Genomic DNA, 27,563 nt, shown 5'->3' with positions numbered 1-27,563 from the left:
TTTCTTCAGTTCCTCCGTCACCCTAGATCCTCTGGCCACTAGTACATCAGGGATGATTGTTTGTGTCCTCCTTAGTGAAGACGGATCCAAAGTACCTGTTCAACTTGTCTGCCATTTCCTTGTTCCCCATAATAAATTCACCTTTTCCAGTCTTCAATGATCCAACTTTGGTCCTAACTAAATTTTTTCCTGATTGTAGCCATAAGATATATCAGGACTACAATTAGCATGGAAAACAAATAATATTGAAAGTTGAGATGATTCACTTCTCTATTTTTATTTTAATGTAATTCCTTAAAATTTGTAAATGGAAATGTCACATTGCACATGACTTATATATTGCTATTGGTTACTTGCCCCTAATTTTGGTGACTCACCCTGGCTCATTCAAGCTGCAGTCATCCACATGGGTATACAGGGTTGTCCAGTTTTGTCCATCTTTGGATACTTGAAAAACCCAATTCCTCAGAGCAGACCGACCATAACCACGTGCATGTCGCAAAGTGTAGGCTGAAGGTATCACCCAAAGCCCAAGGTCAATGGCAAACCAAGCATTCTTATCGTCATTCGTGTGACAATTAAGGGCTGAGCTGTCACGGCTTAAAATGTCTTCCAATCGCCCGTATGGCAAATTCCTGCCTTCTGAGGATGTCACAACTACCAAGCCATAAGCTGCAGGATTCACCCACTCGTACGCTGTTCTGAAATACAATATTGGATATAATGATGAAGAAACAAGGAATGGCAGATGCTGGTTTACAAAAAAAATGGACACAAAGTGCTGGAGTAACGCAGCACATCAAGCAGCATGTCTGGAGAACATGGATAGGGACTTTTCTTCAGACTCAACCAAACCATTACGATTCCACATTCTCCAGAAATGCTGCCTGTTCTGCTGATAACACAAATATGAAGGAAGTCTTAGACTTCAGTAGGTATCAGTTAACTTTAAACCCTAGTGCAAATCATGTGGAAGACCTCAAGGAGTTCCAAGATGACTCAAATCAGAAATGACTACTGCACACAAGAATATTCACTTGTTCAACTTTGGTACAACCATCATAACTAACCACCAACCTTTACCAAAATATATCTACAACTCATCATCAAAATATTTAAATAGTAGTTTTGAATCTTACTTTGCATTTGTCCCAATCCAGTATATTATTCCATTTTCATCAAAATTATGTTGGTGTCGGAAAAAGAATGTCTGTCCTTCACGCAATTTACGTACAAATACAAAAGTCGATCTGTCAAAGTCGTACCACTGTTTTGCCACCTGAACGAAAAAAAGCTACAATTTGTAACATGCACTTTTATTTATTTATCACTCAATCTTCCATAAATGTATGAAATTTAAACTGTTCATTGTTGGAAATGTTTCATCACTTTGTTTACCATTTTAAGAAGATACTGCTCTAAGGATTCGACTGTAGCCAAAGGTTCCATTTTGAGCATTCTTCCAGTTCTATCTATCAAAGATGTTTCCCCAGGAGCTCGTTCTAACCTAAACCTTAGCCTTCTTGTAAGTATCTTGAAAGGAGGAAAAACAGTCTGTAAATAGATTGGTAGAATTTCATCTGAATCTCAGTTATCTACAATAACTTTAAAAAATATATTTAAAGTACATGATTTATTTTAACAACAATCACCAAGACAAATGTGAGATGGCAGACAATTGGGAAAAGTGCTGAGTGGGGAAATCAATGTTTTAATGGTTACACGCTGCTTTAACTTCATTATGTTTTTATCAAGCTACTTTACATTAAGAACATGTCCTGCAACATAGGACAGGTTTGCACAGAACAAAGCTAACAAAATAATTTCTCAGTATTACAAATAGAGCTGAACAATGTCACTATACATAAAGTAAAAATATACAGAGCAATAGATAACAAATTATTACATCTACCAACTAACTAAATGAACTCATAACCACAGGAAAAGAAGATCAAACCATGAACATCAAGCAATAGCCTTCATACCTGCAAATTGTACGAGGAACCAGGGGTATCATACAAATGAAGAGGAAGCCTCTCAATTGATTCCAACACTGCTATCAGCTTTCGAACCAGAGCAACAGCTGGACGACTATGAAGAAATACATCTGTTAAAAAGCTGAAAATGTTAAAAAATAAATTAAAAAATGCAAGATAACACGACATACCTTTCTTCATCTTCATTTTCACTGAATGCAGTTTTGAAGACATTTATTCGTTCAATTAGTTGGCTACAATCTTGTTTCACATCCAAGTCCATATTCTACATCACAGGAGAAAATTAGTTAATACTAGACCAAGGGATGGGGGTGTGGGGGCGGGAGGAAGGGATAACTTTATGGCTTTGCAATTTTGGTCCTTCTCTTGCTCAGAGCATATTTCAGAACTATGTGCATTGAAGTCTCTGTGGTTTCTGAGCTGTTGTCAGGAATGTGAAGTTGGGAAGGACCTTGAATAACTTTATCAGCAGCTGGCCTGTAAGTGGGATTGAATTCCTTTACCACGGTGTTGAGAGTTGGCCATATTACTTGCAAAGCATATTTGGTTCGCGATGGGAAGTGGTATGGAGGGAGGAGCAGTGAGGAGGGAGCACCGCGCTGCGGGAGGGAGGAATGGCCGTTGAGGAGGGGGAGGAGGGGAGAGGGGAAATAAAGCACAAATTTTGCAGGTAAGCCGATTTCGGACTCCAGGGGGTAAATCTCTACCGGAATATCGAAGTTGGGATGTAATGTTAAATGAGTATAGAAGTTGGGATGTAATGTTAAGTGAGTATAAAAGTTGGGATGTAATGTTAAAATTGTACAAGGCATTGGTGAGGCCAATTCTGGAGTATGGTGTACAATTTTGGTCGCCTAATTATAGGAAGGATGTCAACGAAATAGAGAGAGTACAGAGGAGATTTACTAGAATGTTGCCTGGGTTTCAGCAACTAAGTTACAGAGAAAGGTTGAACAAGTTAGGGCTTTATTCTTTGGAGCGCAGAAGGTTAAGGGGGGACTTGATAGAGGTTTTTAAATGATGAGAGGGATAGACAGAGTTGACGTGGAAAAGCTTTTCCCACTGAGAGTAGGGAAGATTCAAACAAGGGGACATGACTTGAGAATTAAGGGACTGAAGTTTAGGGGTAACATGAGGGGGAACTTCTTTACTCAGAGAGTGGGTAGCTGTGTGGAATGAGCTTCCAGTGAAGGTGGTGGAGGCAGGTTCGTTTTTATCATTTAAAAATAAATTGGATAGTTATATGGATGGGAAGGGAATGGAGGGTTATGGTCTGAGCGCAGGTATATGGGACTAGGGGAGAATATGTGTTCGGCACGGACTAGAAGGGTCGAGATGGCCTGTTTCCGTGCTGTAATTGTTATATGGTTAATATGTAAAAATGTTACCGCGTCGTTTTTTCGAGAACACACAAACAAATAAATACACAAATACACACACACATCCAAGATCAAAGTTTTATAATTATAATAAGGATATATATAGATTCCAAACGACACAGGTCAGAAAAGAAACAAGTATTCTTTTGCAAAAATCATACTAACATTATTGAGGACAGTAAGTAGTGCTTGCACCAAACCACTGCTGCACATCTCATAAGGTGAAATTGTGTTTTCATCCTTCAATAGTACAATCAAATTCTCCAGAGCTGTTTTCATCAAATCTCTCCATGTCGCCTCTCCATCCACACCCTGCAACATAAAACAGAACTTATTTGAAAGAGTAAGCAATGCAACACAACAATTGGAACATCCAATTCTGTAATCTTCACTAAATGAGTACCATTTTGGAAATATCATCTCGAGTATCAATGACTTCCAAGATTTCGATTGAATCAATCTCCCCACAATTATAAAAGACACAGAAAATTCCTGTGAAAAACTTAAAAATGGAGCTTGAGAGCAGAAATTAACTTCAAAATTCACAGAAACATCTGATGTTTGTGACAATAATCACTGGTTGATTGTCAGAGAGGTATGTGTACGCATGCACTCTCCTTTATATGTATCCATGTGTGAGGAGTGCAAAGGCCTGCATGCTGCTCCAGCAACTGAATATTGCGGCAGCTAAGTTCATTATATAAGTAGCAACTCTGTAAACGTATTTACTGAAAGAAGGACGAGGCACAGAACACATGGGTGCAATGAAGTTGGCCAAAAGAGAAATATCGCATGCACTTGCAGCAGAAGCAGACCTATACAGCAGAGAGCAGGTAACCATTACTCACTTACTCTGCAGTCGAATTCTAGTTGAGTTCTGATCAACGGTCTCCGACTTGAAACATTGGCTCTGTTTCTCCTCTCACAAATGTGGCCTAACCTGCTGAGCATTTCCAGCATTTTCTGTTTCAGCAGTTAACTATGCCAAGGCAGTAACTTAACGTGGCCTAGCTATACTTTCTAAATGGGCAACAATTCAAAGAGCATCACCACCTCTATGGACTTCAGGCACCATAACTTCATTTTAAAATAAAGCTTCAAACACCCTTGCAAGCTTTTGCTTTACTGTTTAAGTTCTCGCACAGTAACTAATCCAGCTGTTGCTACACATCAGTTTACCTCGTTGCAATCAGTGGTCAATCCCACATTCATCAAATGCGGTTTCATTAATCTCCGATGTAAATATCAAGCTTATTGTCCTTTACACACAGGTTTGGTGACATGCACGTACAATGAAAATACTGCTTGTAGTATGATCACAGTGCACATACTCAGGCAAGACAAAAAAATAAATGAAATGTAAGTTACACAAATTCTACAAGATAGTGAAAGGGAAGAAGAAAAAGACATAGACATTAAAGAAAAGAACAACGCAAAGCTAATTAAAAAACAAGTTTGTGGTAGTGCAGAAAGCAATTAGTAGTGATCCATTGCCACGGTAGATTAGGGTAGTGCAGGTCGATTCAAGAACCTGATAGTTGCACGTAGCTAATCCTGAATGTTGTAGTGCTTCAGAGAAAGGTGTCAATAACATGGATTGGAGGTGGAAAAGCCCACATCGTTAAATTCAGGTTCCTCATCCTATGACCTCCCACGACACCTCCTTTTGCATGGGACAGATAACATAGCTCCTCGATGTTCCATTTCACAGATACACATGTTGTTTTTTTACACCTACCTGTCTGTTAGCATGAAGCTCCCAAGCCGACTCGAGCTGCGTAGCAATGTTTCGCAGTGTGACCACCACTCCTCGAGGCATACTTTCTACAGCCTTAAAATGGTCATCATACAAGTCTCTGGCCATGGTTCGTACCTGCAAATAAAACTATTTTATGTTTTCAGAGAAAGTAATTGTGGTTCCCTGCTCTGAATAACTTTATCTCAATTGTTAGTGACTACAACATTTGTTAACCAACTGTGCTTTGGATACCCATTCTTGTTGGATCTGCTCTAAGTTTACCCATAGAAGTGAAGAATTTCTGTAGTGCACTATGACTAGACCTGGCACTTATTTTTTTTTTTTAAAACAGGTCCTGCCTCTCAAGTATAGGACATCTGTTAGATTAGGAGAGAAAATCAGAAATAGTTTCAAAAATTTATAACTACGCAAAAGATTCTATTATCTAGTGCAGCAATTTTAATTGGATGGAGACAACATGTTGGAGAATCTATTTATCAAGCACCCAAAGGAAAAACTCATGAAATTTAATGATTCATTACTGAAAATATTTTGTAATGGGTACTATCTCTCATAACACTTATGCTGTATGAAATTGTAACGGTTTAGTTTTTTTCTTTCAACTGTGCCGCAAAATGCATTCGAAAAAAGCCAAGTAGAGCATATTGAACATAAGCTTCTTACAACATCCTGAAAAATTCAATAGTATTAAATGTTTTGAGTTCAGTAACTCCACTCTCAAAATACAATGCATTGAAAATATTCTCATGAGAAACGTATTAAGTAGACACCAGTGAAGAAAAGGTTTCATGGAGCTTTCATATTCTCCAATGATAAACTGCAAGTTCATGCGCAGATATGATAGTCAATGTAAGCAAATAGATTGGCTCACATTTGTCAACCTAGTGGGGGAAGGTGCCTTAAGGAATAATATAAAAATAAAAACAAATGGTTCTCCATTACTAGATTCTTCTAACCAATTTCATTATCCCACATGGTAAACCAGAGTCAATCTGCATAATTCTAAAAACGATTGGGAAAAAAAGGGCACAATAAAATGCTCGAGTAACTCAGCGGGTCAGGCAGCATCTCTGGAGAACATGAATAGGCGACGCTACGGGTCGAGACACTTTTCAGACTCCTTAGAGAGGGGGAGCAGTGAGTTAGGGTCTCACAGAACTCCCGTTAGAGGAGGAAAACTCCTTCAAAGTAGGCATACTTTGAGGAGATTTCGCAGTTAAAATGTAGAAAATCCATCAATTGCGTTGCTGAATACGTACCCATTCATTCCACAATAAACTAGTTTTGACCTTACTGTGTGCTGCAATGCACTCATGTCAGGCACACTGCAGACATTCACCCCCAGTTTCTAATCCTCAATTACAGCAAGCGAACAGCCAAACCTTGTGATAATTCTACAATTCTAGTACATTGAAATGTAATCTTCCCATCAACGACTCAACACTATTTGCTTTATTATCCAAGGCTTAACATCAAGAGGCTAAGAACTGATTATAAACTTTGATGTTATATGTATATAAAATCTATTTTATGCATGTATATAAAATCTATTTTACTAGAAAAGTATTTAACTCCCCGAGAATAACTCACTTTTTGCTTAGTTTTCTCTAGTTTTGATTTCAGCTTTCTTCCTCTTTTGCCAGTCCAGCCAGCAACAAATTCTGATCCTGCAATCCAAGAAACTAATTAAATCCAAAATATGCTTGCTTCAGGAAAAAATATTTTGTGAGCACAACAACCACAAAAAAAAAGAAAGAGTTTAAGTGCACCCTTACCGAGTGATGTCTCTGCAGTAAATGAATGTTTTGTCCCTCGATTTGACTCGAACACGAATCCAGGCAGATCCTCTTTCAATATAGTGGCCTGTTGACCATCAGAGTTGTGTATTGCAATTTCCCCTTCTTTCAAACAAGTAAGAGACCAGTTGCCTACTGTAAGCTTTGTTTGCCCCGGTGCAGTGAGAATTGGTTGGCTACTCGTAGCTGGTTTGACTTGACTTCGCGCTCGTTGCAACTTTTCCAGGAACTCACTTCTGCTTTCTATAAATATAGAGACAAAATTAATTTATATACCTATTGCAAGTTACAAAGAAAAAAATATTGTTTTAGAACAAGTCTGGTAATCAAAACCAAATATTATTCTATAGATTCTTCCAGTAAAGACAACCCAACATACAATGATATTTTCCACTGGCACTTGGGTCAAGGTGGGCAAATAAACCATTTGGTGCATTTTCAGGATTTAAAAAAAATCACAAAACAATCAATCAAGCCAAGTTAAAACGCGTCAATGATTTGCTTAAGGTTTTTTTAAACATTCTTCGAAAGAGTGGAAAGACATCCTTACACCCAAAATTATATGCAATTGCAGGGGTTAGAGATCTATAAAATCACGAAGAGCAGAGGTAAGATAGATTGTCACAATCTTTTTTGCATGATAGTGTAGTCTAAAACTAGAGGACATAGGTTGAAGGTGAGAGGGGAAAGATTTATAGGAGACCCGATGGGCACCTTTTTCCACGCAGTGGATGGTAGATTGATGGAATAAGCTGCTGGTGGAAATGATAGAGGCAAGTACTATTACAACATTTAAAGCATTACAACATTTATGGGCAGCACAGTGGCGCAGCGGTACAGTTACTGCCTTACAGCGCCAGATACCCGGGTTCGATCCCGACTATGGATGCTGTCTGTACGGAGTTTTACGCTCTCCCTGTGACTGCATAGGTTTTTTCCGAGATCTTCGGTTTCTTCCCACACTCCAAAGATGCACAGGTTTGTAGATAAATTGGCTTGGTAAATGTAAAAATTGTCCCTAGTGGGTGTAGGATAGTGTTAATATGCGGGGATCTCTGGTCGGGGCGGACCCAATGGGCTGAAGGGCCTGTTCCTCGCTGTATCTCTAAACTAAACTAAAAAGACATTAGGGTAGGTAGATGAATAGAAATATTTGGAAGGATATTGGCCAAATGCAGGCTTATGGGACTAGCTCGGGAAGACACAGTGGTCGGCATGGGTGAGTTGGGCCGAAGGACTTGTCACGGTACTGCATAATATTATGACTTTCAAGTTCAGGACTTCATCCAGACACTTTCCCACAGAAAGGGCAAGAAAAATAAAATTCACTTCTTGCTGCAAAGATTGAAGGCTTTTTGATTGCATATACACACACACACAAACAGTGTCAATGTTTCTTAGGGAGTCAATGATATGCTAGGATACCCTTTGAATAACAATAATAATCCTGTCACATTTTACCACATTTAAACGTAAACATTTAGCATTTCTATGACATGAGCATCAAGCAAGAATAATTCTATGCAAGTGCTTCTCCAACAGCTTTTTCTTTCTTCCCCAATCCTACAAACAGTTTGGTCAAAAAAAACCAACACACACTTCCAGTGCCAAAATCAACAGCAGAAACAAGGTCTGATTTATGGCTTACTTAACCTACATGGATCAGCACAATACCATTTGATGCACCTGCACATTTCAAAATGTATTGGTCAAACATACGTTACCTGAGCTGTCTGAACCACCTTCTGGGCTTCCACTTGAATACATAGTAGCTAATTTCCCATCCAAGATGAATCGAAACCATCCATTACTGCCATTCGACAACTCTAAGGCAGCTGCATCACTCCAGATGTATAAACAATCCCTTCCCCTGATGATAGACCAATCCCTCCAATGGTATGGCCTGCCCTGCTGCATTTCTTTGGCATCTTCTTGAGGCTCATCATCCTGAATAGAAAACATAGTTAGCTAAAAGAACACAACAGACCTCTTGCCCTGAGACCACTTCCACCATGGAACCAGGTGGAAAAATCCCACTGGAAGCCCAGATCTCAGCTCATTCGCAAAGTCCAACACGGCAGAATGCAATACTGAGCTTCTCCGTGCCCAAGTGTTCTGAGAGGAAGACTCATGAAGACTCAAAAGTACTAAAAGGTAGAAGTTTTAGACATTTGAACACGTACACCCAAAATTATCATTCAAGGTCTGGTTTTGAAAATTAAACGCTAGACCAAAAATAGTGCCTCACACACATAAACATGTATAATTAAATACAATTAAACAAATCTAACTCAAATAGATAGGGTAGACAGTCAGAAACCTTTTCCTCCGGGGTGGAAATATTCAACACTAGGGGGCATAGGGGGACAAGAGATTGGAGATATGCGGTGCAATCGTTTTACACAGACAGTGGTGGGGGACTGTAACACATTGCCAGTGATGGTAGTGGAGGCAGATATGATACTCGCAATTAAGAGGCTTTGAGATGGCACACGGAAAAAGCAGGAAATAGAGGGATATGGTTCATGTACAGACAGGTCTCCCATTCACTTGAATGGGATTGCTGTATTTACATTGATTGAACTTAATACATTCTCAAGCAGTTTGAGAAATCGGTAGATACTGAATCAGTTCATTAGCACAGGTTTCCCTCAGCTGCCATCCTGTTAATGGCCACGCTACACCTTCCTCTTGGGTAATGCCCTGAAACTGGTTTTATCTGCAGACCTCCGCAAATAAATAAATAGTCCTTTACAAAAATAGCAGCCCCACTGAATATTCATTTCATTGCATCCAGACATTTTGTTCTTTAAACAGCCCTTGATATTAAAAAAAACGGTCAAATTGCCCATTCAGTTACCACATGCCACATTTAAAATACGTTTGTCTACTCTTTTTCTTTGGTCTAATACCAAGCTTCATTATATTGTCCTCGAGGTATGACATTGTTCACATCTTTACCATTCATTGCTGGGCTTTCAAGTACCCAATGTCAATGAAAGTAAGGCATGAAGGCACAAGAGACTGTAGATGCTGGAATCTGTTGCAAAAGAAGGGGAGCTGCTGGATGACCTCAGCACATCAGCCATCATCTGTTCAGGGAAATGGATAGTTTACCTTTCAGGTCAAGACCCTTCATCATGAAAAATAAGGCAAACCAACCTCCCTGTTATCACCAACTAAACAGTGGACCTGACCTCCCATCGAACTATCTTTAGTTGGACAATACCTTGCACTAAATCTTATACCCTTTATCCTGTATCTGTACACTGTGGACAGCTCGATTGTAATTATGTAGTCTTTCCGCTGACTGGATAGCACACAACAAAGCGCTTTTCACTGTACCTCGGTACGTGGGACAATAATGGTCAAAACTATATTACTTTTTAATATCAGGTCAAAAGGTTTGGTGAACAACTGTAGTTTCCTCATCTTGCTCAATATCAAAACTTGTCAATGGAGTTTTCAGTTATCCAATATTGTTTTTGAATTTCCAAATTAGAAAATAAGTCACCCCACTGAGGGATGCTGAGTGTAGGTTGAGCGGATTTTTCAAATCAACCGCTCGGCCAAATAATGAACACTACATTAAAAAAAACAACCTCTTCATCTACAGCGCTATTCCTACTCCAGATGGAAAGTGTCCCAGAATCCCAATGTATGGCAATATAAAAAGATGAGTGGTATAAAAAGATATCATTTATCTTATTATATTTACACATTATATGGTGGAGTGAATTCAAGGCTTCAATTCTGATTTCAATATGTACGGAGCTATGCGAGTTTATAACCTTAGCTCAGGAGGAGGATCGTTTCATATGCAACATTTATGGAATTAAGCAACTTTCGATCAACCTCTAGCCAAATAATGAACACCCACAACAAATTTCATGGCCTTGAAAAGTTACCAGAAATTATATTCATGGTGTTCCAAGTCAGACATTACTTGCATGCAGAAACAAAGAACAGCAGATGCTGGTTTACACCAAAGATAGACACAAAATGCTAGTGCGACTCAGCAAGTCAGGCAGCATGATGCACTGTCTATCTTACATTACTTACATGCATTTTAACTGTTTGCTCGGAATTGTTAAACTGCAATTGTAAGCTGGTTTTCTGTATGAAAATCTATCAAATAAAATAAAGATGATCACCTTATCAGGCTTGCAATCCTCTTCATTTTCATCATCTGAAGATGGCCCTGCCAAGGTGGACACTTTATTGATTACACCAAGCCTCGCAAGTTGATCCAGAAATAGGTCACCTCCTTTGTCTACAAGATCTCTAATGATCTGCAGAGCTAGCAAATGGCCGTCATCATCATCCTAAAACACAAACATCACACTGCTGTATCATCAATGAAACTTTGTTGTTAAGAGATCAATTTATGTTTCGTATGTATATTTTTCATTGCGGACATGGCAAAAAAATCACCAACTATTCAGCTGGTGAAGATAAAGGCTCTACTTCAACAACCTAAAAGACTTAAAAACTGGAAGATTATCACAACAAAAGGAAGATTTTCATGCATTAAATTTCCCAGGGGGTAAATTTGTTGATTCTGGATTTGTACATATTTTTTCTCATTGACTGACTGTGTTTGGTTCTGGTTAAGAAGGAACTGCAGATGTTGGAGCAATCGAAGGTAGACAAAAATGCTGGATAAACTCAGCGGGTGAGGCAGCATCTATGGAGCGAAGGAATGGGTGACGTTTAGGGTCGAGACCCTTCTGTTGGGTTCTGGTATCTGTTCATCATCAGTTGTTCATAAATAAATGAAATGACATTGTATGTGCTATCAAAGTTGCCAGGGATAAACGGGCGAAAAAGATTGGGAACCCCTGGTTTAAGGGATCCGGGCCAAACGTGGGCAGATGGGACGGGCGTTTATAGGGCACTTAGGTCAGCATGGGCAAATTGGGCCGAAGGGCCTGTTTCCGTGCTGTATGATTGACTTTATGACTATGACAATCTCATGTTATCGAACCCCCAAATGTTCAATTTGGAGACAGCAATTTACTTATATTAGAAGGCAGTCTAACCTCTTGATCCAGGACTGTGGCTGTAATTTCTACCAGCACTGTCGGCAAATTATGGCCAGCGTCAGAATCACACACTTCCTTCAGAAGAGCCTCAGAACAATAATGTACCATCTTTCGAACAAGAGCGAGACTTGCTTTCCTAAAAATAGAAAGAGGACAATGAACATTGGTGATTCAAATATAAGTAATGAGCTAAATAATTGACAAAAGTCAACTAAAATTATGCCTGTTTCAAAGTACTGATGGCAATCATGAAAATGTTTCTCACAAATTAGAATGCATTGTTCAGTGAAGTCTCCTCTGATCAAACTTTCTATACATTAAAAAAAAGTGCTGAAGTAATGTAGTGGGTCAGGCAGATCTGTGGAGAACGTGGATTGGTGACATTTCATGTCGGGAAAAGTGTTGACCCGTGTTACCAACCCATGCTCTCCGGAGATGCTGCCTGACCCAATGCATTACTCCAACACTTTGTAACTTTTTTTGTAAACTAGCATCTGCAGTACCTAGTTTCTAAATATATATGTATTCCTGTTTATCATACCAAACCCCATTGTCAATAGCTTTTCTTAAAAATTACAATATTTGTGAGCAGACAGCTGTTCTTCGCAAATGAGTTGCTTTTCTTCATGAAGAGAGAGATGTCATGTGAGAAATTGTCTTTCCCCCTAATGTAGCAGAGGCTGGATCTCACCACCCACCCACACTACTCTTCACAAGGAGAAGAATCCTGTTCAGAACATGCAAAGAGCTGACCTCAAGGAGTGAAATGGAGGCAGCAGGGAACCTGTAAGTCGAGGTTAGTCACCCAGCTGGATTGGGAAGCTGAAACATCGGCAGAACAGGATGTGCCAGCCTACAGCTGTGCTATTGTCAAACCAGTCCTTCGAGAGGTCACCCAAAATGCACATTCAGACATCTCCTCTTACCTCATCCCTCACAAGGCACTTTATATCTCTCCTCACCAGATCTAGCTATTCTAAATGGCTTTTTCAATTTGTTTAGGCCAGCCTATTTAAGCCATGGGTGTCTCTTGGGTTATCGTGGATTTGTATAAATCAAAATAGAGCAGGCAGACTGCAACCAGAAGAGACATTGATACATCATATGAGTGGATCTAAACGTGCATTTAAAGCAGATCCAAATACAATAATATCCGAATATTGTAACAGTTGACATTTTTTTCTTGTCACAAGCAATTCTGAACATATTAGTTCTAATTACGTTGGAGAAACGGCATCATTTATTATGCAAAGACAAATAACAACAGTGTAGTATGTTTAAAAAGGAACTGCAGATGCTGGAAAATCGAAGGTAGACAGAAATGCTGGAGAAACTCAGTGGGTGAGACAGCATCTATGGAGCGAAGGAAATAGGCGATGTTTCGGGTCGAGGACCTTCTTCAGACTGATGTGGGGGGGTGGAAGAAGAAAGGAGGAGGCGGAGACAGTGAGCTGTGGGAGAGCTGGGAAGGGGAGGGGAAAGAGGGAGAAAGCAGGGACTACCTGAAATTGGAGGTCAATGTTCATACCGCTGGGGTGTAAACTACCCAAGCGAAATATGAGGTGTTGCTCCTCCAATTTATGGTGGGCCTCGCTCTGGCCATGGAGGAGGCCCAGGACAGAAAAGTCGGATTCGGAATGGGAGGGGGAGTTGAAGTGCTGAGCCACCAGGAGATGAGGTTGGTTATTGCGACCCCAGCGGAGGTGTTGGGTGAAGCGATCGCCAAGCCTACGCTTGGTCTCACCGATGTAGAGTAGCTGACACCTAGAGCAGCGGATGCAATAGATGGGATTGGAGGAGGTGCAGGTGAACCTCTGCCGCACCTGGAAAGACTGCTTGGGTCCTTGAATGGAGTCAAGGGGGGAGATAAAGCGACAAGTGTAGCACTTCCTGTGGTGTGCAAGAGAAAGTACCAGGAGAGGGGGTGGTTTGTGGGAAGAGACGAATTGACCAGGGAGTAACGGAGGGAGTGGTCTCTGCGGAAAGCCGAAAGGGGAGGAGATGGGAAAATGTGGCCAGTGGTGGGATCCCGTTGGAGGTGGCAAAAATGTCGGAGTATGTTGTACGTGACGGCTGGTAGGGTGGAAGGTGAGGACAAGGGAGGTGGGAGGTGGGGGGAAGATGGGGAGTAAGAGCAGAATTACGGGGTTTAGAAGAGGCATTGGAGATGTCCTCATTCTTTAGGGAATGGGGGTTCTCCTCTTCAACCTATAGATTAGGCTCTCACCGGGGTCTCTTCTATACCCCGTAACTCTGTTCTCACTCCCCATCCTCCCCCAACACTTCAACTCCCCCTCCCATTCAAAATCAGATCTCTCAGCCTTGGGCCTCCTACATGGCCAGAGTGAGGCCCACCGTAAATTGGAGGAGCAGCACCTCATATTTCGCTTGAGTGGTTTACACCCCAACGGTATGAGCATTGACTTCTCCAATTTCAGGTAGTCCCTGCTTTCTCCCTCTTTCCTCTCCCCTTCCCTGCTCTCCCACTGCCCACTGTCTCCGCCTCTTCCTTTCTTCTTCCTGACCCCCCCACCCCATCAGTCTGAAGAAGGGTCTCGACCCGAAACGCCACCTGTTTCCTTCGCTCCAAAGATGCTGCCCCACCTGCTGAGTTTTTCCATCATTTTTGTCTACAGTGTGGTAGATATTGGCTTTGATGCAAACCTTGTCCCTCAGAAAGCATGTTAGTGGAGTGGTCCCAACAATGATATCACTTAGGTACCCATTTAAAGAATGTCATCTTCTAAATCCTGAAGAAATCACCTTGTTAGTTTTAGCGCACACTATGAACTTTGGAACATTTCAGAGAAACCACAATTCGGTGACTATCCAGGCAAAATTCATGACAGTGAGCTCCTTAAACTTCAACAAAAGCAACAAATGCTATGCGTGTATGCTCCTAATTAATATGTATATTAAAAACACTTTTCATTATTGCTGTTTTTTCTTAGTTTTTTCCCCCTAATATAAGCCCTATTTTAAGAAACATATCCAATTTAAAAATATACACCTGATGGATGGTAGCATAGTTTGTTGAAATGTCTGTGCAAAAACTGGCAACAATCTCTTCAAGTATAGTGGGGCCATTTCAGGGTCTCCTTTTGGTTCATTTCCATCTTCATCTTCTCTGTTAGCATCTTTCTTCTTCTTATCCTCTCCTTTATTTACAGGACACATCCAATCTCCTAAAACCAAAACAATTAAAATACATTTTATGCACATTTCTTTCTATTACGAATGTTTGTAGATGTCTAATGGGTGAAACATTAATGTCTGCAAAAGAGAATGACATACAAGCAGCTCGTATCAACCACAATTTGCTATAGAAATTAAGTGCCTGAAGACGTATCCCGACCCGAAATGTAACCTATAACCTTTCTCCAGAGATGCTACCTGACCCGCTGAGTTATTCCAGCATTTTGACAGTCTCTCTTATCAATCCCTCATTCCTTTAAATTCCAATAACTACAACTCCTATGGTAATATAGAGATCAAGTTGCTGAACTAACAGCTAGAATTCTAGGACATTGAATCACAAGATCAAATCCCACTACTGCAACTATGGAATTTAAAAGCAAGTAATTAGGTAAATCTGGAATTTTAAAATAAGCTAGTCTCAGTATTTTTAACCACAAAAGGAAATTCTTCAATGCTCTAGAGAAAGATATGTGTCATTGGTGCATATAAATAAAAAGGTCAATTTGAAACCAACATTCCAGATTACTAAGGAGTTTCAGTGTCTGAGATTCCATCCCAAATATTGGCCTGAAGATTCCCACTTTCACACCTTACTTCTAGGAATGACAACAAAACGACCACAGACATTCACAGAAATAAAAGCTGAATATATAGTTATAACATGTTGCTATTAGATAGCATCTGCAATGGCTTTCTCTCCCTTTGACTGCCCCATAACCCCGATGTTCTCCTCAACCCCAACAGATCTAGTGTTGATCTCCTCCTACTTCTCAACATCCCCATCCATGCTTCTGACATCAGATTCTACCTCTCCATCTTTCATGCCCCTTCATTTTACCTGTCGGTTACTTGCCCAACATCCTGTACCAGATAAGCAGACATTGCTTTCAATTAAATCATAACTAAATCCATTTCATCTCCTCTGCTCCAAAATAATCACCCATGCGTTTGTTATCTGAAGGCACAAGTACTTTAGGCCAGCCTCCATAGAAATATGGTCATCCAAACCACCGGTGCCCATCATCAAATGCAGCGTCAGGTTTAGCATTCTGATGAAGGGACTTCAACCCGAAAAGTTAACTGCTTTCTCTTTCCACTGATGCTGCTTAACTGCCTGAGTTCTTCCAGTATTTCCGCTTACGTATACATCCATCTTGTGCTAAAGTATGTATATTAGCATCAATTAAACATGGATGCAATTTTAAAATTCTCATCGCCTCCATGGCCTCACCCCTGTTCATTTTTCTAATCTCTTCCAACTCAACAACTCCCAAACATAGTCATGATTTTTGCCTTAAACTAATCTCATCACAAGTGCAGAACACATATTTGAACCCACCCCAAGCTCCTGAAATTTCAACATAAATATCTCCTCCTTCATTTAAGATGTTCCTTAAAAGCTTTCCATGTACGTTTTTTGATATTGCTCAGTGTCATATTTTGCACGACAATATTCCTTTGAAACATTCTCGCAAGTGTTACTACTTTAAGCTGCTACACCAAGTTCATTATTTAGTTGAAGTAGTTGGAAAGAATAGGCTTATGTTCTTTGTAATATTTTTCAAATAAGTTATCAAACATTTGTTGGGTTGATTCTGATGGTCCGTTTCTTCTGCCGGATAAACTGCACAATGAGTCATTACCTCAAGATAAAAGAGTTGGCCCCTTAGGACAAATGGGAAGCAAAATATTTTATATTCATGGAACTATAAATCTTAAGAATTCTCTGCCCCAGATGGCTGCTGATACACAATGAGCACATTTGAGAATTTGTTCCAGAGTTTTGGACTGAAGAGATGAAAGTTAAAAGAAAGAAAATAGAGTGAAGCAAAAGATCAGCCATGACATTGGTGAAGGTCGGATATTATGGGAGGCACGCTCAAAAGGTTACATGGCTATTTCATCTTTGTGATGCAAAGAAATAGTTTAATCTACAAATGAGCTCACATTTTTACACATCCAGAAACAGGGTCTTCAAGCACATTTTGTTTTCAATGCACTGAAAAGGCCGATTATACACCCAACCATCATTCCGATCTCGTACAGACATTAAAATCACACTCAACATATTACAGCTCTTGCAGTGTAGCTGCTGCTGGTGCCATCGATGGCTGCCAGGGTGTACTGCTCCTTGCTGTTTTGTATGTGTTTGCTCGTTTGTGTCGTCTGTGAAAACCCTACAAAGATTACTTTCACGAGAGAGGTACTCATTAACATCGGACATACAGTACCTCCAAACATCGTTCTGGATTTCTCTCACTCGCTGGATTATTTGGATATACTTGTCGGCGGGGCTGTGGCTGTGTTCAAGGTCTTGACAATAGACAATAGGTGCAGGAATAGGACATTCAGCCCTTCAAGCCAGTACCGCCATTCAATGAGATCATGGCTGATCATCCCCAATCAGTACGCCGTTCCTGCCTTCTCCCCATATCCCACGACTCTGCTATTTTTAGGAGCCCTATCTAGCTCTCTCTTGAAAGCATCCAGAGAACCTACCTCCACCGCCCTCTGAGGCAGAGAATTCCACCGACTCACCACTCTCTGTGAGAAAAAGTGTTTCCTCGTCTCCGTTCTAAATGGCTTACTCCTTATTCTTAAACTGTGGCCCCTGGTTCTGGACTCCCCGAACATCGGGAACATGTTTCCTGCCTCTAGCATGTCCAAACCCTTAACGATCTTATATGTTTCAATGAGATCCCCTCTCATCATTCTAAACTCCAGAGTTTACAAGCCCAGCTGCTCCATTCTCTCAGAGTATTCCCATCCCGGGAATTAACCTTGTAAACCTACGCCGCACTCCCTCAATAGCAAGAATGTCCTTCCTCAAATTAGGGGACCAAAATTTTGACACAATACTCCAGGTGTGGTCTCACTAGGGCTCTGAACAACTGCAGAAGGACAGGTATTTTACCTGGTGAGACGCAGGAGGAGCCGGGCCCGGAATCACCCCATAGAGCCCGAAGCCTCCAAGTGGCGCAACTAGTCCCTCGGAACAGTTCTCCGGAGAAGGTTTGAGTCAGATGGCCTCAGGCCTGCAAGACAGCAGTCTGGCATCAGTTCGGCGAGGACATCGACAAGGTGCTAGAAGCAACTGCGAAGGGAGACGTGGACCGAAGGCTGCGGTCGATGACGACAATCATCATCAGCCTAGCAGTGGAAAGGTTTGGAGAAGTGGAGAAGAAGCCGGCCAGAACACCTTTCACCATGAATCAACGAGCAACGAAGATCCACAAGATCCGGCAGGAGCTGAAGTCCGTTAAGAAGCAGTATAAAGAGGCCAGGGAAGAGCAACGTCCCCCCTTGGCTGAGCTGAGAACCATCCTGAGGAAGAAGCTGATGACCCTCCGTAGAGCTGAGTGGCACCGAAGACGCCGAAAGGAAAGAGCTGGGAAGCGAGCATCCTTCATAGCCAACCCCTTCGGCTTCACCAAACAACTACTCGGGCAGATGCGCAGTGGGAGTTTGGCTTGCTCTAAGGAGGAGATCGACCGGCACATCCAGACGACCTACAGTGAGACCCCGTCAGGCAGCAGGAGCTGGGCCAGTGCAACATCCTGATAAAACCACCTCCACCCATCAAGGAGTTTGATAGTAGAGAGCCACTCCTGAAAGAGGTCCAGGGCGTTGTGAAGAGAGCAAGATCTGGCTCAGCCCCTGGCCTGAGCGGAGTCCCCTACAGGGTCTACAAGAACTGCCCCTTGTTACTGATCCTGAAAGTCATCTGGAGGAGAGGAAAAATGGCGCAGCAGTGGCGATTCGCTGAAGGAGTCTGGATCCCAAAGGAGGAAGATTCCAAGACGATCGATCAGTTCAGAATCATCTCCTTGCTAAGCGTTGAAGGCAAGATTTTCTTCAGCATAGTGGCGAGGCGGCTGACCAACTTCCTCTCCAGCAATGGTTACATCGACAGCTCAGTGCAAAAGGGAGGCTTGTCTGGAGTGCCGGGGTGTCTAGAGCACACGGGAGTGGTGACCCAGCTCATCAGAGAAGCCAGGGAGAACAAGGGTGACCTGACAGTGCTCTGGTTTGACCTGGCCAACGCCTACGGCTCCATCCCACACAAGCTGATCCAGACAGTCATGGCTAAGCATCATGTGCCGGGCCAAGTGGCAGATCTCATCCTGGACTATTACAACCAGTTCAGCATGAGAGTCTCATCAGGGTCAGTAACATCAGAGTGGCACAGACTGGAGGTTGGGATCATCACAGGCTGTACCATCTCTGTGATCCTTGTTGCCTTGGCGATGAACATGATCGTCAAGTCTGCTGAGCCAGAGTGCCGGGGCCCTCGGACCAAGTAAGGAATGTGCCAACCACCAATCAGAGCCTTCATGGACGACCTGACTGTCACCACTGAGTCAGTGCCAGGAGGCAAGTGGATCCTGCAGGGGTTGGAGAAACTGATTGGATGGGCAAGGATGAGGTTTAAGCCAGGAAAATCAAGGTCACTGGTGCTGAAGAAGGGCAAAGTCATGGACAGGTTCCGCTTCAGCATCGAAGGGACACCAATCCCAACTGTCTCCGAAAGACCAGTGAAGAGTCTTGGCAAGGTGACTAACAGCAGCCTGAAGGATACAGCATCTGTCCAGGCAACCTGTCAGGAGCTGGAGAGCTGGTTGAGAACAGTGGACCGGTCGGGGCTTCCCGGCAAGTTCAAGGCATGGATTTACCAGCATGGTATCCTGCCAAGGATACTCTGGCCACTGCTTGTCTACGAAGTCCCAATATCCATCGTAGAGAGATTGGAGAGGAAAGTCAGCAGCTTTCTCAGGAGGTGGCTGGGACTGCCCAGGAGCCTTAGCAGCATCGCCCTTTACAGAAATGCTGACCCTGAAGTCCCTGGAGAGGAAAGTCAGCAGCTTTCTCAGAAAGTGGTGGTGGGAGCAGTGACTCGGGGAAGAGCAGGCCTGGGAATCTTCCCATCTCCCCAGTTTGACAAGGCCAGGGGAAAGGAGAGGCGCAGGCTGGTCCAGGAGGAAGTGAGGGCAGTGGTGGAGGAGGAGAGGTGTACCAGAGCAGTTGGATTGAGGCAGCAGGGAGCCTGGACAAGGTGGGAGCAGGCCATGGACCGAAAAGTCACATGGACTGAGCTCTGGCAGGCTGAACCACAGCGCATCAAGTTCCTGGTCCAGGCTGTGTATGATGTCCTGCCCAGCCCACCGAACCTCTTCATCTGGGGCAAAGCAGAATCTCCAGATTGCCCGCAATGCTCAGGCAAGGGGACGTTGGAGCACATCCTGAGCTGTTGCCCAAAGGCTCTTGGCGTCGCGACCAGGTTCTAAACCCATTGCAGAAGCCATCAGCATGGGAATCAGCAGTTGCAGACAAGAACGCCCCACCACCCAGACAATCACCTTTGTGAAGGCCGGAGTGCAGCTGCCAAGAATCACAGCAGCCAGGAATCCTGGCGACTGCACAGGACTGGCAGCTTTCCGTAGACCTGGTGAAACAGCTGAAGTTCCCACAGCACATTGCCACGACCACCCTGAGGCCAGATATCCTCTTGGTCTCAGAGGCGACCAAAAACATCGTCTTGTTGGAACTGACAGTGCCGTGGGAGGACCGTCTGGAGGAGGCCCACGAGAGGAAGATGGCCAAATATGAAGAACTGGTCATAGACTGCCGCAAGCAGGGCTGGAAGGCAAGGTGTATGCCCATCGAGGTTGGCTGCAGAGGTTTTGCAGGGCAATCGCTCTACAAAGCCTAGAGTGCACTGGGCATCAACGGAGTGGCAAGGAGAAAGGCCATCAAGAACACCACAGAGGCAGCGGAGAAGGCCTCGAGATGGCTCTGGATCAGGAGAGGAGGTCCATGGTGAGGAGCGAATGCCACCTGAATACAAATCGTGGTCTGATCAACCATGACTGGGTCGCCTGGGTGAGGGTGTCTGATGTTGAAAGACCCGAAACACCCAATGACCCCAGGTTACATCACTGATGATGTGTTCAGGAGCATCTATCAATGCATTTGTATCAAATTTGCTCCTATATTCGATTCCTCTTGTTATAAAGGCCAACATGCATTCACTTTCTTCACTGCCTGCTGTACCTGCATGCTTACTTTCATAGACTGATGAAAAAGGACCCCCTGATCCCGTTGCACTTCCCCTTTTCCCAACTTGACGCCATTTAGATAATAAACCGCCTTCCTGTTTTTGCTACCAAAGAGGATAACCTCACATTTATCTGCATTAAACTTCATCTGCCATGCATCTGCCCACTCCCCCAACCTGTCCAAGTCGCCCTGCATTCTCATAGCATCCTCCTCATAGTTCACACTGCCACCCAGCTTTGTGTCATCTGCAAATTTGCTAATGTTACTTTGCATCACTTCATCCAAATCATTGATGTATATTCTAAATAGCTCCGGTCCCAGCACCGAGCCTTGCGGTACCCCACTAGTCACTGCCTGCCATTCTGAAAGGGGCCCGCTAATACCTACTCTTTGTTTCCTGTCTGCCAACCACTTCTCTATCCATGTCAGCACTCTACCCCCAATACCATGTGCCTTAAGGTATACAAAAAAGCTGGAGAAACTCAGCGGGTGCAGCAGCATCTAAGGAGCGAAGGAAATAGGCAACGTTTCGGGCCGAAACCCTTCTTTCGGCCCGAAACGTTGCCTATTTCCTTCGCTCCACAGATGCTGCTGCACCCGCTGAGTTTCTCCAGCTTTTTTGTGTACCTTCGATTTTCCAGCATCCGCAGTTCCTTCTTAAACACCATGTGCCTTAATTTTGCCCACTAATCTCCTATGTGGGACTTTATCATATGCTTTCTGAAAGTCCAGGTAAACTACATTCACTGGCTCTCCCATGTCCATTTTCCTAGTTACATCTTAAAAAAATTCCAGAAAATTTGTCAAGCATGATTTCCCCATCGTAAATCCATGCTGACTCGGATCGATCATGTTACTGCTACCCAAATGTTCGGCTATGTCATTTTTTATAATTGACTCCAGCATCTTCCCCACCACCGATGTCAGGCTAACTGGTCTATAATTCTCTGTTTGCTCTCTCCCGCCTTTCTTAAAAAGTAAGCTGCTTCTCCAGTGCCCCAACACGGTCCTTTAGGAGCTGAAGCTGGATGCACTTGCCACAGTTGTAGCAGCCAGAGGCTCCATCTGTGTCCCTGGGCTCCCACTTTCTGCAAGCCTCACACCGTCTCATCTGCCACGACATGTGTTCACCGTGCTCCTTCCTCTCGAGCTGTATGAGTAGCCTCCTCTCCTTAGCCTCCTCGCCGAAGACTCTCGAGCCAAAGACACACTTTTCTCACAAGGCTGCTCCCTCACTGCCGCTCCCTAAGAGCCGTTTTGCTTATATTGACTGAAAAATTGCCTAATTTAACAAATTACAAATTTACAAACCAAATTCCTCAGTCTTAAACTGTTTTCCCCCCTCTGACACTTCTAACTCTCCTCCCACTCGGGCTAGAGCCAACCACTGCTTTTTCCCGCTTCTCTTTGCTGCTGTTTCTTCAAAATCCACGGGAGCTCTGAGACGGAGGCGGAGGAGGACCCGTGGGGAGATCTCTGGGGAACTCACTCGACTCCAGCGATGAGGATCATGCACACCACTCCCGAGCAAATTCCTGGCAAACGTACGTTCTCTCAATAACAAAGTGGATGAACTGCAACTCCTTCGCCGGTACATGAGGCGCAAACGCGACTCGCTCTGTGCTGAACAACTGCCACCGGTCTACACAGACATTTGCAACCAGTTCCTGCAAACCTGTACTGTTCCTGCCTGCTTCAAAGTCTCCACTATTGTCCCTGTGCCCAAAAAGGCAAGGATTACTGGTCTTAATGACTACAGGCCTGTCGCACTGTCCACTGTAGTCATGAGGACCCTTGAAAGGCTTGTGCTGGCCAAGCTGAAAAATATCACAAACCCCCGGCTGGACCCTCTGCAGTTTGCATATCGGACAGGATGACGCAGTCAACCTGGGCCTGCACTTCATCCTCCAGCATCTAGACCACCAAGGGACCTAAGTGAGGATTTTGTTTGTTGATTTTAGCTCTGCATTCAACACTATTCATTCATTCATTCATTCAACTCTTAGATCAACTATGTATCCAATTCTATAAATATATCAGCCACTATATTTCCATATAATCTCTTCAAAATGCAGCTGAAGACTTAGGCATAGTAGTTCAATTAAATCAAAAACGCAAACATTGTATTATCTTAAACATATTAAATTAAAATCATCAATAAATTAATATTTTGATTTCGATCTGCTGAATAAAAATTCAAACCTGGAGACTGTAATATGGCCACAACCTCACTGTGACCTCTCTCTCTTGCTTTATCCAGAGGTGTTTTACCATCTTCGTCACGGAGATCTGGATTTGCTCCATGCCTTAACAAAGTCTAGGAAAAACAAAGAACAAGCTTTTAACTTAAAGATATCATTAGTGAAAATCAGGTAATATGCAAATCATATCTTTGTTTAAATATTAATAATCATAAAAACATAATAGTTGGTCTGATATACTTGAATGAACACACCATTTGAGAGCCCCATTAACAATTTTAAATATTCTCTTAATTTTTCATTAAAAAAAGCTCTTCATTTTTTATAATGTACTATCTTTCGCCATTCGCCTACATTATACTGAGCAAGGACAAGTTTCCAGTTGAATTATTTCTCGATTCTAACTCCCAGGTGGCAATGCCGCAGTAAATTTCACCTTCCACTGCGTGGCAAATCCCTCACCACATCAAAACACAATGGCTTTTAACTATCCATTGAATTATCATTTCAAAATATGATCGTCATTCTCAGCAAGGGAACAAATAAATGTCAGGTACCTCTGATTAACCTTCCATTTTTAATAACAGATTTTTTTTTAAAAGGTTGTCAACAAATTGGTCCACAGTTCCTCAAATTATTTGAGCCCTTCATCAGAGTCATGCTACGAAATGGGCACAACAATCAGTCAAATCTCAATTAAATCTCGAAATATAAATTAATACGCTGAGGCAATCTTCAATAATTGCCACATATAACTTCAGTTTTTTTCTCCCAACTGCCCCCAATTTATTTTGCTGGGAATCATGTCTTGGAAGCCAGCAATGTTTAAGAAGCTCATCTAAGCTATTGCCCTGCTTGTGTGCAATTGTTAGTGTGATGTTGCAGCCATTTAATTGAACTCAACCATTGCACACACAAATATAACTCCAATGAGACCCACAAACAGCAATCAAGAGAAGCTATGTTTAATTTTAACCATAAGCCAAGCCCTTCTTTGCTCAACTGTTATCCTTCATAAGAACATACAGTGCCCTCCATAATGTTTGGGACAAAGACCCATCATTTATTTATTTGGCTCTATACTCAATTTTGGTCCCATAATTGGAGGAACGACATTCTTGCTATTGAGGGAGTGCAGCATAGGTTTACAAGGTTAATTCCCGGGATGGCGGGACTGTCATACGCCGAGAGAATGGAGCGGCTGGGCTTGTATACTCTGGAGTTTAGAAGGATGAGAGGGCATCTTATTGAAACATATAAGATTATTAAGGGTTCGGACACGCTAGAGGCAGGAAACATGTTCCCGATGTTGGGGGAGTCCAGAACCAGGGGCCACAGTTTAACAATAAGGGGTACGCCATTTAGAATGGAGACTAGGAAACACTTTTTCTCACAGAGAGTTGTGAGTGTGGAATTCTCTGCCTCAAGGGCGGTGGAGGCCGGTTCTCTGGATACTTTCAAGAGAGAGCTAGATAGGGCTCTTAAAGATAGCGGAGTCAGGGGAATGGGGAGAAGGCAGGAACGGGCTACTGCTTGGGGATGATCAGCCATGATCACATTGAATGGTGGTGCTGGCTCGAAGGGCAGAATGGCCTACTCCTGCACCTATCGTCTATTGTCTACTCCACAATTTGAGATTGGCAATAGAAAAAAAAAAAATCACATGTCATTAAAGTGCATTGTCAGATTTTAATAAAGGCCATTTTTGGTTTCACCATGTAGAAATTACAGCAGTGTTTATATTTCAGGGCACCATAATGAATGGGACACAGCAATGTCATGTAAATTAAAGTAGTCATGTTTAGTATTTTGTTGCAAATCCTTTGCATGCAATGACTGCTTGAAGTCTGTGATTCATGGACATCACCAGTTGCTGGGTGCCTTCTCTGGTGATGCTCTGCCAGACCTGTATTGCAGCCATCTTTAGCTATGCTTGTTTTGGGGGCTAGTCCCCTTCCCGTTTTCTCTTCAGCATATAAAAGACATGCTCAATTGGGTTCAGATCGGGTGATTGATTTGGCCACTCAAGAAGTTATCATTTTTTGGTTTGAAGAACTCCTTTGGTGCTATGTTTGGGATCATTGTCTTGCTGTAGAATGAACTGCCGGCCAATGAGTTTTGAGGCATTTGTTTGAACTTGAGCAGATAGGATGTGTCTATACACTTCAGAATTCATTATGCTACTATCATCAGCAGTTGTGTCATCAATGAAGATAAGCGAGCCAGTACATTCGGAAGCCATAAATGCCCAGGCCATAACACCCCCACCATCGTGTTTCACAGATAAGGTGGTATGCTTTGGATCTTGGCCAGTTCCTTCTCTCCTCCATACTTTGCTCTTGCCATCACCCTGATACAAGTTAATCTTCGTCTTATCTGTCCAGAAGACCTTTTTCCAGAACTGTGGTTGCTCTTTTAAGTACTTCTTGGCAAACTGTAACCTGGCCATCTATTTTTGGCAGCTCACCAGTGGTTTCCATTTTGCAGTGTAGCCTCTGTATATCTGTTCTGCGGACAGTGGTCATTGACAAATCCACACCTGACTTCTGAAGTGTTTTTGATCAGATAGGTGTTTGGGAATCTTTCTTTATTATTGAGAGAATTCTTCTGTCATCAGTGGTGGAGGTCTTCCTTGGCTTGCCAGTCCCTTTGCGATTGGTAAGCTCACCAGTTCTCGCTTTCTTCTTAATGATGTTCCAAACAGTTGATTTTGGAAAGTCTAAGGTTTGGTTGGTGTCTCTAACAGTTTTATTCATGTTTCTCAGTCTCATAATGGCTTCTTTGACTTTCATTGGCACAACTTTGGTCCGCATGTTGATAAACAACAATAAAAGTATCCAAAGGTGATGGAAAGACTGGAGGAAAGACTAGGTGCTGAGAACTCTTATACCTGCATTAAAGAGGCATTTAAACACACCTGAGCAATTACAAAAACCTGTGAACCCATGTGTCCCAAACATTATGGTGCCCTGAAATGGTGGGACTATGTAAAAAGACAGATGTCATTTTTACACGGTGAATCCAAAATGTATAAAATGGCCTTTATTAAAATCTGACAATGTGCACTTTAACCACATGTGATTTTTTTTTCTATTACAAATCTCACGTTGTGGAGTACAGAGGCAAATAAATAAATGATGGGTCTTTGTCCCAAATATTATGGAGGGCACTGTGTGAACCAACAAATCAATAAATATATCCAGATTGGCTGCAATAACTTTGTATCACATTGCCCGTTACCTAGTAATTAAACTCTTTTCCACAATAGTTAATTCAAAGAGAAGAATCGATCAAACCTTTGCAACTTGTGGTCTTCCAAAACAAGCTGCATAATGCAACGATGAGGATCTCTGACCCCTGTTGACATCAGCACCCCTCTCACATAGAAATTCCACCTGAAAAGATCGTTTGATGAGATATTTCTGTTTTAAGTAACCATTAAATTTTCCAATCTATACTCGGTGCAAATTTTAATTTTTTTGTTCTTAACATTACTAATTTGACACCTGACTGAAAAGAATGGCAGGTGGCTTCTACTCTACTGGAGATTATTATTTTACGGCTCGCATCAATATTTAAGCTTGAACAATGGGCCAGCTCAAAAAGGTGGAAGGATTTGCTTACCATTTCCTGAGTTCCAAAAGCTGAAGCCCAATTCAAAAGGGTTTGGCCCACATCATCCATGAAGTTCACTTCAAAAGCTAATGCAACAAAATTTTAAAAAATCAGACTGAGGGAAGACACAGTTTAAGAAAATAAATGTAGTTTTTCCACACGCAGACATTAACCTACCTCCAGTATCAATGGCATCAATCAGTGCGTCGGTGTCTTTACTACGAATGCAATCAATAAGCTGACGATGAGAACGCTCTCCAGAACTGTCCAGCCTCCTAAGGCCAGGGATCCTGCCCGTGGAACCAGCACTAGACTTTGGTAAAGCTTTACGTCCTTCAAAAAGTAATACCAGAAGTAGATCCACCAGCCGCATAGTGTCAAGCACACACCTTTCATCACCCTGCAGTGCACTTTCTATCGAGTCAGGTAGTGCGGATCTTAATAAATCCTAAGGGGAAAACATCTATTAACAATACAATGGTGAAATCAAACAACAAATGATAGAACGGGCCAAAA

At 42.5% G+C, this 27,563-nt stretch overlaps 1 protein-coding gene across 6 annotated transcripts in view; it reads right to left on the bottom strand.

Moving 5' to 3' along the window:
• hectd1 (HECT domain containing 1) overlaps window positions 1-27,563 on the bottom strand; it is an 87,810-nt gene that overhangs the window by 27,480 nt on the left and 32,767 nt on the right. For 3 of the 6 annotated variants that reach the window (XM_055640653.1, XM_055640658.1, XM_055640655.1), the window contains exons 6-22: window positions 27,225-27,495; window positions 27,057-27,133; window positions 26,729-26,827; window positions 23,434-23,548; window positions 14,987-15,161; window positions 11,974-12,112; window positions 11,086-11,256; window positions 8,656-8,878; window positions 6,911-7,174; window positions 6,726-6,802; window positions 5,115-5,261; window positions 3,542-3,688; window positions 2,168-2,262; window positions 1,986-2,091; window positions 1,399-1,533; window positions 1,140-1,279; window positions 378-701 (exon numbers count right to left, since the gene is read on the bottom strand). In XM_055640653.1, coding sequence (XP_055496628.1) covers window positions 378-701; window positions 1,140-1,279; window positions 1,399-1,533; window positions 1,986-2,091; window positions 2,168-2,262; window positions 3,542-3,688; window positions 5,115-5,261; window positions 6,726-6,802; window positions 6,911-7,174; window positions 8,656-8,878; window positions 11,086-11,256; window positions 11,974-12,112; window positions 14,987-15,161; window positions 23,434-23,548; window positions 26,729-26,827; window positions 27,057-27,133; window positions 27,225-27,495 — 2,705 coding nt within the window. The remainder of the gene's footprint in view (window positions 1-377; window positions 702-1,139; window positions 1,280-1,398; window positions 1,534-1,985; window positions 2,092-2,167; window positions 2,263-3,541; window positions 3,689-5,114; window positions 5,262-6,725; window positions 6,803-6,910; window positions 7,175-8,655; window positions 8,879-11,085; window positions 11,257-11,973; window positions 12,113-14,986; window positions 15,162-23,433; window positions 23,549-26,728; window positions 26,828-27,056; window positions 27,134-27,224; window positions 27,496-27,563) is intronic. The other 3 variants (XM_055640654.1, XM_055640659.1, XM_055640657.1) reach the window with 1 other exon arrangement.

Source organism: Leucoraja erinacea, chromosome 9, assembly GCF_028641065.1.
Source record: "Leucoraja erinacea ecotype New England chromosome 9, Leri_hhj_1, whole genome shotgun sequence".
Taxonomy (NCBI): domain Eukaryota; kingdom Metazoa; phylum Chordata; class Chondrichthyes; order Rajiformes; family Rajidae; genus Leucoraja; species Leucoraja erinaceus.
Note: the sequence above shows the minus strand (reverse complement) of the source record. Positions and strands in the feature narration are given on the sequence as shown.